This window comes from Lepidochelys kempii, chromosome 10, assembly GCF_965140265.1.
Source record: "Lepidochelys kempii isolate rLepKem1 chromosome 10, rLepKem1.hap2, whole genome shotgun sequence".
In the NCBI taxonomy this organism is placed as follows: Eukaryota; Metazoa; Chordata; order Testudines; family Cheloniidae; genus Lepidochelys; species Lepidochelys kempii.
The window spans coordinates 73,904,371-73,918,886 of NC_133265.1; the positions used below are offsets into that span (position 1 = coordinate 73,904,371).

The 14,516-nt window shown below is 41.3% G+C and overlaps 1 protein-coding gene across 10 annotated transcripts in view; it reads left to right on the forward strand.

The window, feature by feature from the left end:
- The window catches only part of MCTP2 (multiple C2 and transmembrane domain containing 2), a 161,623-nt gene that overhangs the window by 135,122 nt on the left and 11,985 nt on the right, over positions 1 to 14,516 (forward strand). Inside the window, exon 20 of one of the 10 annotated variants that reach the window (XM_073304240.1) lies at positions 369 to 443. The exons of the other annotated variants lie outside the window; for them this stretch is intronic. Coding sequence (XP_073160341.1) covers positions 369 to 386 — 18 coding nt within the window. The 3' untranslated portion in view covers positions 387 to 443. Of the gene's footprint in view, positions 1 to 368; positions 444 to 14,516 lie in introns of those variants that run through there. 10 annotated transcript variants of the gene reach the window in all.

The window sequence follows — 14,516 nt, forward strand, 5'->3', positions numbered from 1 at the left end:
AAAACTGATGTCCCTTTGGAGTCCCCAAAAGTGTGCTAGAAATCACGGGGAAAATTGTACTCTTTTGGGTACAATATTTCTTAACAATTCCAGTTCTGAATCTCAGATGGAAATTCTATCTGAATAACATTTCTTGTGGTATTGAGGCATTTCCAGTTTTTGTCCAAGTTGGAGACCAGAAATGCTGAGATTTGTGGAGGGCTGGGGAGAGTTATCTCAATATTTCAGACCCTCCAAAAATGTTGGTTTTAGTTTGGCTCCTGAAATGTACAAAGGATTGCGGTTGAAGAGAGGTGCCTCTTAGTTTATCTGAATATACTTGCTCATCCTCCCGCTTCATTCTGAAAAATACATCGGATTCTTTCCAGTTTATCAAACCAAGATGACAAATGATAAAAAGGATTAGAAGGCATGACATATGAAGAAAGATTACAAGAACTTAATATATACATCTTACAAAAAAAACATAACTAAGTGAAGGGGAATCTGATAGTCTATAAATTCTTTCAGAACTAAAAGGTAAGGAATTATTTAATGAATAACTGTTAGCAAAAGGAATTTAGATTTTAGGGCATAAATATTCACAAGGTTATGTGCAACTTGCAAAATTTCATAATAACTTGGCATGCCATTTCTTGAATATTCCATAGGTTAATAGAACGTTGAAATTAACTGTTCAGTAGTAAATCAAAGTCATAGTTAGTATACAAACCCTTAACATTACCCACTTGTGTACATTAGGGTTCGATCTAAACAAGCTATTTGCTGGGAACAACTTCTTTACATTTAGCTTACTGTTCTGTCGGAAATTTAAAAAAACTGAGCAGAAATCTGAGTTTCATACAGCTACCAGTTATTATTCAAAACTATGTAACAAATAATTTATTTCAGACTGTGGATTCCTCACAATCTATATACCACAACTATCAGTTCAAGTCTTCTCATTTATAATTCACTGTTTGCATTGTGTGATTGGTCAACTAACTCAAATGTTGTTGTTTCTGCTGAGTGAATGATCCTAAAGTCAACAAGAATCTTTCTTGATGGCCACTGAATGCTTCTGGTGCTAATATTTGTGCTCTGACATATTTGTGCTAGTGTTCCCAGGTGAATATTCTTCCAAACAAAAGTCACTGTGCACTGAAATTTGCAGAAAATTAATGAAAAGTAAATTGACTATTTTTATTTGAATAAATCTTTATCATTACATTTTTGGTAGTATTTGTCCAACTGTAATCATGATAGTCTGATTCACATATTAGCACATTATATCATTCCTCCCGCTTATTTTATGCTTACAATAAAGCATGGCTAACATGTTCAAACTAAGAGTTGCATGATTTTCCATGGAGTGGTGGATGTTCAGCATGTCTGAAAATCAGAGGAGTTTCCTAACTTTAGGCACCAGATTTGAAAATGCGAGCCTTCATCTTTATTGGTGTATGGCCTCATTCTTCAGTGTTTACTCACTTGGACAGGCCTATTCGCTTTCGTTTTACCACATTACTTTTCTTCATTTGTGCATGCTGCTTCAGAGAAAACTATCTACCTTGTCTTAAAGCTCTAGACAGTTAAACCATGAATTTGACTGTAATATGTGCCTGTGACCATGGTTTAGAACAATAAAACAAGTCTCACTGGTGTGTGGAGGGGGAGGGAGGGAGGTGGTTCTGTTTTGCTATGTAGAGGCACACAGTACATTTCACCTTATGTAAAAAAGGGGGGAAAGGACATTTGAAGATTTGTTAAATAAGCGTTTTGTCCAAAATTGGCAGAGGACTATGCAATAAATGAATATACTACAAAGCCAAAATATTTAGGTCCAGTTTTATACTGATGTAACTACACCAATTTCTATAGGGTTTTTGCACATGGATAACTGAGATATGAGTCTAATTGCTCTGCATTTTGCACTTCTCCAAACTTGACCTTATTCTTCTTTTACCACTTTGGTTTTGGAATGCTCCTGAGAGACAATGTTCAAAATGCTGGTTATTTGGGAGGACCATGATGCTGTGGTCAGTGTTGCTTCTAGACCTCACTGCTATATGCATTAAGTACTCATGATACCTGGCAACTCATGAAACTGGGTGGAGCTATTCATAGCAGAGGCAGCTGCTGTGCCAACTCTGTTATTACATTATCAGGTGCCCATCACCATAATACTTCATAGCTAAATCTCACCATAACCATACCATGTAACCTCTATTAAAGTATTAACTTAGACCCTTGTATGACCATCCTGTCAAGTGTACTCCCTTTTTGGATAGTAAGCGAAATGGCATGTGTGCATTGAGGGGAGCCTAGATCCTTAAGTACATTTAGCTGTGCTCAGTATCTTCATAGTTTTTTCAAGTGCGGTAGTGATAGGGGTGGTCGGAACACCCTTGCGAATTAAAGAAAAATGAGTTTGATGACATTATCTCTATGCAATGTCTGCATTTAAAAGAAAAATATACATTTTTTTCCTATTACAGGAACTCCTAAAGTTGAAATCTGCTAGTAGGGTCATAGTATACAAGGTCACTGTTTCTGTTTCCTGTCATTAATGTGTTGTATCAAAATACTCGCACACATAGCTCTTCTGGATTCTGTTGCATGTTAGACATAACAGACCGTGCTTCTGGGAACTGTAACACGACCCCTGAGAGATGAACTGTTTACAAATTATAAACACACAGACGCTTAGTTCAAAAACAGAAGAGCAGATTAACTCCCTTCCACCTAAACGATCAGTCTTGAAAATGACAAGGCTTAATTGCTAGCTCCTCCTTTCCCCACAAATGCCGACACAGAAGACTGTGAAAGATAAGAATGCTTCGTCCCTTTGGCACAATCTGCTCAGTGGATGAATGCCTTCTCGGATTCTTGCCATCTTGGATGCAGATTTCAGACTCTGGGGTCTGTCAGGCTATAGCTGTCTGGAGCGGGGATTGTTTTAAAATTACATCACTGTGGCATCTTTCACCCTCCAATACAAAGGTATAGAAAAGTTGCATACAACTCATAAGGATTTTGTAATACTCTTTTGGAAGTGGCATGGAATCTTTCATGACCTCAGGTTGTCGGGATCTTAGTTTTTCTTTTCCTACAAAAGAGACCAAACAAAGTTGCTGCCAATACCGGGTTTGGAAATTGGTTCAGCAGAAACTCGAAGGAAGGATGATCAAGTGATTAGGGCACTAACCTACGGTTGGTTCCTTGCTCTGCCACAGACTTCCTGCATGGCAAGTCATTTAGCTTCTGCGCCTCCATTCCTCATCTATAAAACAGGGATAATAGCAGTGCCTCATCTTGCAGGTGTGTGGTGAGGTTAAATACATTAAAGATTGGCAGGTGCTGCAGGGGGCATATAAGTTACCATAGATAAATAAGGAAGACTGCTCACTACTGAATTGATTCCATTTTCTGCAGCATCACCTGTTACTTTGGGGGTCTCCCATCCAAATAGTGAGTAGCACAGCCCTGCTAAGCTACTGAGATGCAATGGGATCAAATCAAATAAGGCTATGGCTGCAAGCAGGGTTATTTACTAACTTCTAAGAAATATAAAGTGTCTTATGCTTGGAAAAGAAATCCCCAAAGGAAAAAAAAGGCATTTTTTCTGATATAAGAAAATTTCTGTTGTACTAGTTGGTACCAAAAATACACCAAGTTTTACAAGCATCGTTCAGAAAGGCTCCAGCCAAACAAATAAAAGTCAGATTCGTCCAGTAGCAAACAGCTGACATTTTCCATTTGTGTTAGATTTAGCATGTGGAAACCTTCTGTATGAATCTTATTTGTACGGGTGGTTTACAATGAAAATTGCATTAATTTTCTCCACAGTAAAGGTCAGTAATTGAAACATGAACCAAGAGTCTATTGTGTAAGACGATATATCCCTATACTTAGGAAAGGTCACTCAAGACAATATCATCTCATTGTTTTCATTCCTTAGGGTAAAAACAATTGCATTAGGGTTTTTTCACCCCTTCAATTTAACAATCACATATAATATTTCCACATCTCCCATTAATATCACTGAAGACTAAAGATGATAAAGGCTTGAAAGTACAATAAGCTACAAAGAGCGTTCTTGTGCTAACAATGCTGTTTTAATACTAGCTGTCTGATAGACAAGGATGTTTCACCAGATCATGTAATGAAAGAAAATTAAGAGCATTCTACAGCCATATAAATAAGAAGAAAACAAAGAAAGAAGTGGGACCGCTAAACACGGAAGACGGAGTGGCGGTTAAGGATAATCTAGGCATGGCCCAATATCTAAAGAAATACTTTGCCTCAGTCTTTAATGAGGCTGATGAGGATCTTAGGGATAATGGTAGCATGACAAATGGGAATGAGGGTATGGAGGTAGATATTACCATATGTGAGGTAGAAGCGAAACGCGGACAGCTTAATAGGACTAAATCGGGGGGCCCAGATAATCTTCGTCCAAAAATATTAAAGGAATTGGCACATGAAATTGCAAGCCCATTAGCAAGAATTTTTAATGAATCTGTAAACTCAGGGGTTGTACCATATGACTGGAGAATTGCTAACATAGTTCCTATTTTTAAGAAAGGGAAAAAAAGTGATGCGGGTAACTACAGGCCTGTTAATTTGACATCTGTAGTATGCAAGGTCTTGGAAAAAATTTTAAAGGAGAAAGTAGTTAAGGACATTGAGGTCAATGGTAAATGGGACAAAATACAACATGGTTTTACAAAAGGTAGATCATGCCAAACCAACCTGATCTCCTTCTTTGAGAAAGTAACAGGTTTTTTTTAGACAAAGGAAACACAGTGGATTTAATTTACCTAGATTTCAGTAAGGCGTTGGATACTGTGCCACATAGGGAATTATTAGTTCAATTGGAAAAGATGGGAATCAATACAAAAATTGAAAGATGAATAAGGAATTGGTTAAAGGGGAGACTACAGTGGGTCATACTGAAAGGTGAACTGTCAGGCTGGAGGGAGGTTACCAGTGGAGTTCCTCGGGGATCGGTTTCGGGACCAATCTTATTTAATCTTTTTATTACTGATCTTGGCACAAAAAGTGGGAGTGTGCCAATAAAGTTTGCGGATGATACAAAGCTGGGAGGTATTGCCAATTTAGAGAAAGACCGGGATATCATACAGGAGGATCCGGATATCCTTGTAAACTGGAGTAATAGTAATAGGATGAAATTTAATCATGAGAAGTGAAAGGTCATGCATTTAGGGATTAATAACAAGAATTTTAGTTATAAACTGGGGACGCATCAATTAGAAGTAACGGAGGAGGAGAAGGACCTTGGAGTATTGGTTGACCACCGGATGTCTATAAGCCGCCAATGTGATATGGCTATGCAAATAGCTAGTGCGGTCTTGGGATGCATCAGGCGAGCTATTTCCAGTAGAGATAAGGAGGTATTAGTACCGTTATACAAGGCACTGGTGAGACCTTACCTGGAATACTGTGTGCAGCTCTGGTCTCTCATGTTTAAGAAGGATGAATTCAAACTGGAACAGGTACAGAGAAGGGCTACTAGGATGATCCGAGGAATGGAAAACCTGTCTTATGAAAGGAGACTCAAGGAGCTTGGCTTGTTTAGCCCATCCAAAAGAAGGCTGAGGGGAGATATGATTGCTCTCTATAAATATATCAGAGGGATAAATACCAGAGAGGGAGAGGAATTTATTTAAGCTCAGTACCAATGTGGACACAAGAACAAATGGATATAAACTGACCATCAGGAAGTTTAGACTTGACATTAGATGAAGGTTTCTAACCATCAGAAGAGTGAAGTTCTGGAACAGCCTTCCAAGGGAAGCAGTGGGGGCAAAAGACCTATCTGGCTTCAAGATTAAACTTGATAAGTTTATGGAGGAGATGGTATGATGGGGTAACATGATTTTGGCAATTAATTGATCTTTAACTACTAAAGATAAATAGGACCAATGGCCTGTGATAGAATGTTAGATGGGGTGGGATCTGAGTTATGACAGAGAATTCTTTCCTGGGTATCTGGCTGGTGAATCTTGCTCACGTGCTCAGGTTTCAGCTGATCACCATATTTGGGGTCTAGAAGGAATTTTCTTCCAGGGCAGATTGGAAGAGGCCCTAGGGGTTTTTTGCCTTCCTCTGCAGCTTGGGGCACGGGTCACTTGCTGGAGGTTTCTCTGCACCTTGAAGTCTTTAAACCATGATTTGAGGACTTTAATAGCTCAGACATAGGTGAGAGGTTTATTTCAGGAGTGGGTGGATGAGATTTGGTGGCCTGCATTGTGCAGGAGGTCAGACTAGGTGATCATAATGGTCCCTTCTGACCTCAATATCTATGAGTCTATGAGCATGAAAGCTTCTTTAGTAGCATGAATACTCCCTCCTAGATCATTGGTGTCTCTTGATTTCAGCCTGTCACTACTGCTCAGTGAAGTTATTTATAGGAACACTGGTACACCATGGATATAGACATAGCAGTAATATTTTCTAGGAACAAGATAGAAATGTAAGGGCTGGCTCCTCCAGTCTGGGTAAGCTGTGCTCGGGGCAGGACTTTAGAGGGGGAGTATAAAGGAGCTCTAAATAAACTCTGTCCCAATTTTGCAACCATATGGGGACTAATCTGGTTTCAGGTAATACTTAGGGCAGCCTTATAGCTACTGTAAGTTACACCTGGCTACCTATGGACCCAAATGGCCAGTTTGACAAAGGGGGAGTACAGGGATTGCTCTTGCCGTGCCCCTTTCCTCCTGGAAACCTCTCTTACACCAGAAAGTGGAGAGGTGGTTCTTATCATTATTTATAACATTATTATTTATTATTTATATTGTGGTAACACCTAGAGGTCCCAGTCCCATTGTGCTAGGTACTGTACAAACACAAATCCAGGCCCCAAAGCGCTTATGGTCTCAGTGGAAAAAATAAGAGACAACAGGTGTATACAACAAACAGATGGGGAAGGGGGGAGGAACTGCAAGGTCACAGCAAGACAATACTGATTAGCATGATGAGCAGTGGTTACAGCACACCAGTTTTGAAAATATGCCCCTTTCAGGCCAATGGTGCTCTCATTTGTGTCACTCTGAAATAATGCCATTAACTTGAATGGAGTTGTCATGAATTTCACATCATTGTAACTAAGAGCATAATTTGGACCTTATATGTCACTCTAGAATGTATACTTTCCTCTATTGTTCATTGACTAGTTCAGATACATTCAGATTTCCATTGGCAGGCAGGCATATTTTCAGCATGGTGTTAAAAAATAGAAATCCTGAAATGTACAACTGCCTATCATCTTTGGATTGTATGAAGTAGGTGTACAAATCTAGGCATGCATTGTGTACATTTACCCCTCCTTCTGTTAAGTAATGAGAATCCTCCAGCAGCAGACAATAGATGTAATAAAGGGCAAGAAAGTGTCTTTGCAACACAGGTTGTTGGGATCATTTCAGTCTATTCAAAGGCCATAATGGAGAAGCACAAATCAGAGTCCAGTTCAAGGTTGCTGTGCTCATTTTCAAAGCACTGCATGAAATTCATCTTAGCTACTAGAGAGACTCTCCCCCTCCATGACCACTACTGCCTACAACAGCCTTATTACACTGGAACAATGAAACTGTCAGCCACCAACAGGGAGAGACTTCTAAGCAGAGGAAACAAAACCTCCACAGGAACTGGGCCAAGACTATGGAACTTGCTGCTAGAATGACCAAGAACCTCATGTTCAGAGTAAAATACAAAACCTACCTCTTTGCCTAAGCCTTCTTCTCATTAAATGACATGAACTTACTCTTGGGACATACTCATGTACTACACTGATTAGATTATGCCAATATATCAACCTACATAGATTCACGATCAACCCATGTTGATACAAACAACTTCCTTAAATATTAGGGCAGCTGTTACAACTGAGAGTACCTTGACCTGGCAGAATATGGAGATTCATTCTCTCCCCTATACAGTCAATAACAGTTGGGGACAATTCTCTGAGGTTTATAATCCATTAAATCCTTTTGATTTCAAAGGATACACATCTGTGAAAATATTGGTCTTTGGGAATCTTTCTTTGGCAAAGATGGGTTTGAAACACCATACTATGGCATAGTGCATGACAGTTACAACGAAAATCAAGCATTGGTAAAGTCTGCATTTCTTTAAATGACCACAACATATTTTTTAAACCCAAAAGAACAACAGAGCAAGAAGCCATGCATGCCTGAGTGTTTTGGATTTTTTTTTTAAAGTCAATCCTGTTTGTTCTTAATACACTGGAGAAATCGTACCTAGTATATTGGACAAATCCCATTAAAGCATTACCCATGTTATGCTTTCAAGGACAATGTCAGTTTGGGTTATCTTCTGCATAAAAGCTGATCATGATAGTTAGACCTGCCCAAGAGCTAGTCAAACTTTCACAACAGATTTTTTTTCCTGAAAATTTCTAGGTTTTCATTCATGAATTTTTTTTATTTTTATTTTTTGGGACCTGTCTCACCCCTTTATTACTCTTTTTGTGATTTGCCACTATTATTTTTTTTCCTTTATATCCTCTTCTCTCCCCCAAACGTCCCTTGGGTTAATATGTGCGTTTCCTATGGCATGCCAAAAATCTGTTGATGAATACCAGTTGTATGAAAGTTACATGCAACATTTCTTTTTTGTGTGAGTGTTTTATGTAACTAAACTGAAATCCGAGTGGTATAAAGCCATTTAGGAATTGTTTGTGATTTCAAGCTTGAAGTCTCAGTTATACAATACATTACCATATGAGTCAGCAGTGCACTTAGAGAACAGCATTAGAAACTGTCCTTGAATTTGTAATGTAATAGATTAACAAACACATACTATATTGGATGTTTCCATAGGAAGAAATTTAAAGGACAGATAATAAGGTGCATGGTTTTAACCGTGAGGGTGATTAAACATTGGAGCAAACTTTCAAGGGAAGTGGTGCATTCTCCGTCTCTGGATGTCTTAAGTTAAGCCTGCATGCCTTTCTGGAAGACGTGCTTAGTCAAACACAAGCCATTGAACTCAATACAGGAATGTAGTGGGGCAGCTGCCCCACTCCAGGAGGACAGGGGTTAAAAGCAGCACTGGAGAGGGCTGTGGCTGGGATAAAAGGAGTGTGAGCAGCTGAGGGAGTAGCTGACCACAGGTGTGGCCAGCTCAATCAGGGCCTGGCTGGCCCTGATAAGGGGGCTGGGGGGCCAGGAGCTGAAAGAGTCTCTCTCTAGCTTTGGAGAGAGATGAACTTAGCTGCCCGAAGGAGCAAAGGTACCCGATGCAGAGCAGTGCTGGGGAAAGGCAAGAGGAGCTGGGGAGCTCAAGCCTGGCAACTCCCCAGGCTGAGGCCTTGTTTAAGGCCCAAGCAGGTCCTGGAGCCTGTAGAGGCGCTGCGTCGGTGAGCCTGCGATCCGCTACACAGAATAACTAGATGAAATTTTATGGCCTGTGTTGTACAGGAGGTCAGACTAGATGATCTAACAGTCTCTCTTCTGTACTTAAAATCTGTGCATCTATAGTTCCTAATGATTTCAACAGGGAAGTCTGGGTCTAGTAAACATATCTGACCAGTCATGGATTTCTGTTTATTGTAAGAGATTTTTCCCCCCTTCATATTTCACACAATTTCAAAATGAAGTCATTCTCATCAGTTTTAAAGCTGAAGTGAAATTTCTTTTGTTACTGTCCCTTACTTTCTGGGAAATTTATTAAATTTCAGTGAGATGAAGTTGAGAGATTTGTACATAACTCTTCAAGTGAATTTATGTGGGCCAATTATTCGCTGCCATAACCAGTGATGAGCTGCCAAAATCTTAACAACCAGTTCCCGCCTCACCCCATGAGGGGTTGTGTCCCCCACGCCCCGGGGACTCCTTCCCCATCCAACCCCCCATGGTCCTTGATGCCTCCCCCCGGGACCGCTGCCCCATCCACCCCCCTCCCCTTTCCCCTGACTGCCCCCAGAACCGGGCAGGAGGGTCTTGTGGGCCACCGTAGTGGGTGCCCACGCCGCCCAGCCCCTAAGAGCCAGAGGGACCTGCTGGGGGGCAAGGTGGGGAATCCCGGCAATGCTTACCTGGGGCAGCTCCCAGGAAGCAGCCGGCAGGTCTCTCTGGCTCCTAGGGACGGGGTAGCATAGCTGGGGGGGGAGACACTGATCACATCAAAAGTGGTGCCTTAGGCATCAACTCCGTGGGTGCTCCGAGGCTGGAGCACCAACAGGGAAAATTTGGTGGGTGCACAGCACCCACCGGCAGCTCCCTGCCCTGCCCCACGTCTGGCCCCAGCTCACCTCACCTCTGCTCCGCCTCCGCCCCTGAATGCGCCACCCCACTCCGCTTCTCTGCCCCGCTTCTTGCAAATCAGCTGTTCGGCGGGAAGCTGGGGAGGGCTGAGAAGCAGGCGGCGGCTTCACACTCAGGCCGAGGGTGGCGGAGGCGAGCTGGGGCGGGGAGCGGTTCCCCTGCGCACTCCCCCTCCTCCCCCGGGTTACCTGCTGCAGCGCAGGCGGCCCTCCTCGCGCTTCCCCCCCCCCGCCCCAGTTCCCCTCCTCTCCACCTCTGCCTCCCTGGGCCTGAGCGTGAAGCTGCCGCCTGCTTCTCAGCCCTCCCTGGCTTCCTGTGCGAACAGCTGATTCACGGGAAGCGGGGGTGGGGGGCGGAGAAGCAGAGCGAGGCGGCGCATTAAGGGGAGGAGGCGGAGTGGAGGTGAGCTGGGGTGAGGAGCTGCCGGCGGGTGCTCTTTACCCACCAAATTTTCCCTGTGGATGCTCCAGCCCCGGAGCACCCATGGAGTTGGTGCCTAAGGTGCCACTTTTGACCATTGTTAAATTTAGAAGCCCTTTTAGAACCGGTTGTCCCTCGCGGGACTATCGGTTCTAAAAGGGCTTCTAAATTTAACAACCGGTTCCAGCGAACCAGCTCCAGCTCACCACTGGTCATAACTCTAATAAAGAGTGAAAGGTGGAAACACCTTTCCTTACATAGGCAAAGGCTTTGTATCTTGCTTTTTAAGTTCAGGCTGATGTGTGTGTGTTGGACACAAAAGACTTAATTTCTGAATTCGCTGAACTTTTTTTTTTTCCTGACATGGTTAATCTTTTGTAAGACCCCTTTGTGTTTTTGTTCATGCAATTAGTATAGAAATGAAGGTTTTCTTAAATCAGGATACGCATGGAAGATTTAAAGTAACATACTGATTATATAATTAATTCGCAGTTGTACATTTATTTTGATGGTGTTAATGCTTTCCCAGAGGCTGAAACTAGTTTGATTCTACCTACAGTGCTGTGATCAGCTGAGAAATAGGGAAGAAAAAGGCCTTGAAGAAATGGGGATTTCACTATTCATTTGAAGAAAAAATGATTTGCTGGAAACAGGCAGGATCGTTTATTTTAAATTTAAACTTAAACAAAGACGTTATGAGCTAAGGTTTTAAACAGTGGGTGTCCAGACTTTTTTCTTTTTTACTGGGCCAATTACACATTGACTTGAGACACCTCCGGCCACAAAGTCATGGTACAATAATATCAAAAGGAGTGTAATGCTGTGGAATCTTCAGCCTTGTGTACTTTGGAAAGAGTATGGAAGTGAAATCCTCCTTTGAATTCATTCTACATCGGACTCAAATGTAGTACATTTATTGATGCTCAAACAAAGCTTTTTACATGATGATTGCCTGTATTTATTTCTATATAACAAAGAGCAGTGACTCTATCTTCATGACTTTAGAACGTTCGGTCTTGCATCATTTCTTGGGTCCAGTATACTGTGGGGTGCAAACTTCAATAGGAGCTGAGGCTGCTCAGAACCTCACAAGGGGTCAAAGAACGTTGGAAAATCAGGCCTTTATTGTGCATCGTTTATCTTCTTTTGTGTCACTTAATGAGTTATGCTTTGTGTGTCTGGAGTTAGGGTCCTGGTACTAATTGCCACTCCCCCCCTCGCTCCCCAAGTACGTAACACAGAATGAGGCATAGAAAAAAATCCTGGAATTTTCAAATGATCCTTGCAAAAAAACATTAGTGTGTAAGTACATCACAAGAGCAACCCAGATTACTCGCTAATCAGAATCTGATTTCAGTGACAGCACTTGTTAATTATTTCTGTAGACTACACACACACACACGCACTTTTCTGTCCTGTATGTTTTATATTACAAATTGGAAATGCCACTATCTAGCAGTGACTTTGTGTGTGTGCATATGTGTATGCTAAGTAAGGAAACGCATATGATTGCTATTATATCCTTCAGAATGAATCACTGTTTTGTTTTTCTGAGGCAGCTTGGTAGCTGCAGCAGAAGTAATGTTGCGTGTGTTAAACTGTGTTATCACCGCATTTCGTAGCTCAATCGGAGATGTGTAAATAAAGTCAGCATGATGCAGATAGTGCTGCCAGATTATCTTCGTACAACTCTGGGCAGCAAGAGTAGGCTTGCCCTGGAAGATCACTTTTGGAAATTTCTTGCCTTCCCTCCAACTACAAGTTGGACAGAACTAGATAATTACTGGGTTGGCTCTCCAGTTTTTGCTCTGTGTTCCACTTGTATGTAAGGTGCATAACAGCAGTGTAGAAATAGTTTAAAATAACCATGACATCATTTAATTCTGACCCTAACAAGGTTATAACTGGACCTGTGTGAAAATGACTGGGTTTTTTTTTTCTGTTTTGTCATTAAACGGTTATTTTGTTCTGGGTCATTTCACATTTAAAAAATTCTGTGAAAGTACTTTTTCATACTCAAATGTGATATTTAAAATTCCACTTCTTTTCATAGCACAGTGACGTATATGTAAAAGGAATATCCAAATATTTAAATTTGATCACATCATGAATTTTTGTTTAAAATTTACTTTGAGAGGAAAAAAAGGACTATGTGTTATTTAAAAATATATTTTGGAGGAGAGGGGGAGGAAGACGTGGCTGTTGTCTCAGAGGTTGTTGATTGGCATCCCATCACTCTAGCAGGAGCTGAGGATAGGGAGTCTGTGTCAGGTACACACAAACTCCTCTCCAAGTGACCTACTGCTGAAAGGGAAATAGTGATGAACCTTCCACCATTCCATCTGATGGCTGTAGACCCTATCAATCTGTTCTAAGCGGGGGCAAGGACATGGCAGAGGATGGTAGGGTGATGTGCAGAGGCAGAAATACAGGGATGTTCCAAGTGTGAGTATGTGTGGTGCCCTAGATTACCTTCATCTGGCCCTAGTAACTGGGGAAATAGGTGAGCATGCAAGGGGCTGGTAGCACCACTCCTACAGGCTCCTCCCAGTCTGGGCTTTAATTGGTTAAAACACATTTCCACCAGCCCCCTCAAATTGGACTATTCTTGGACAATCAAAATGCAATGTAAAAACCTCTATATCCAGGTGTTTGAATTTTGTACAGAATGAATGTTTTGCACACTTCTAGTTAGAATGTTTGTAGCCATACTAACTTGCGTGCAAAGAAATGTAATGTTAACACTGATAATTGTACCCTGATTTCCATGGCTGATTTAAACCATGCTGATTTTAATGCATTCTTTGCTTTCATTTTATTGCTGCACATTGGTTTCCTGTAATCCTGTGGCCTAAAATAAGCAGTAAGCTTATTTCGCCACCAGAAGCAAAAATCCAAACCCTGAAGAATTTTGAGTGAAAATGGCAAAGTTCATAGTTTTGGAGAGGGTTGGAATCTTTAGGGTTTGTTGTGGAATTGTAATGTTTAGTGATTTGAGTCAGAGGAAATGCTCTATGCTTTTGGCTTTGCATGGAAATACTTGTGAAGCAAAGACAGTGGTTATATATGAGTCTGTACAGGGCACGTATAACAAGTGTTGCTGAAAATAGATTGGGCAAAAAGACTCAACTGTGTCTTGAACAGACAGGTGTATAGAAATGATATGGTGGGAAGTAGAGCATATTAGAGTGTTTGATTGGACTAGCAATACCATGATCACAAAGAAATTTGGACATTACATGATAAAAGGGGAAAGAATATCAGAGAGGAAAATCAGATCTCTAGGACAGTTCTCACCTGGTTCTAAAGTTCAGTAGAAATGATTAGGTTAACATATGACACACTCAAAGATTGACCTGTAAGTCTGATATTGTTTTGAAGCAAGACTGGGTTATTAACACTTACTGAGCGAGAATGGTGGAGGCATATTGGGTGCTGGGAGAGACCAACCCAAGAGATTGGAAATAATTTAATTTTACATTTGGTCACTTGACACATACTTGTGTATAGAGTAATGTAATGGCTGTCGATAAGGCTATGAAGCTTGTGAATCCTGTCTTGAGCAGGGAATTAGATGAACAGTTTCATGCAAGGAATGTGGGAACTCATTTGTGTGGTATATTGTGTTTGCATCAGAAAACCATCGCCCAATTTAGCAGAATTTGTATATTTAGCAGTAATTGCTTCTGAGTGAGCTTGATCCTGCAAGATTCTGAGCACCTGCAGATCCTCAGCACGTCTCCTAATCAGGTTCTCAATGCAAAGTCTAGTGCAGGTCAACATCAAGCAAGAATTGCAGGTCTGGGA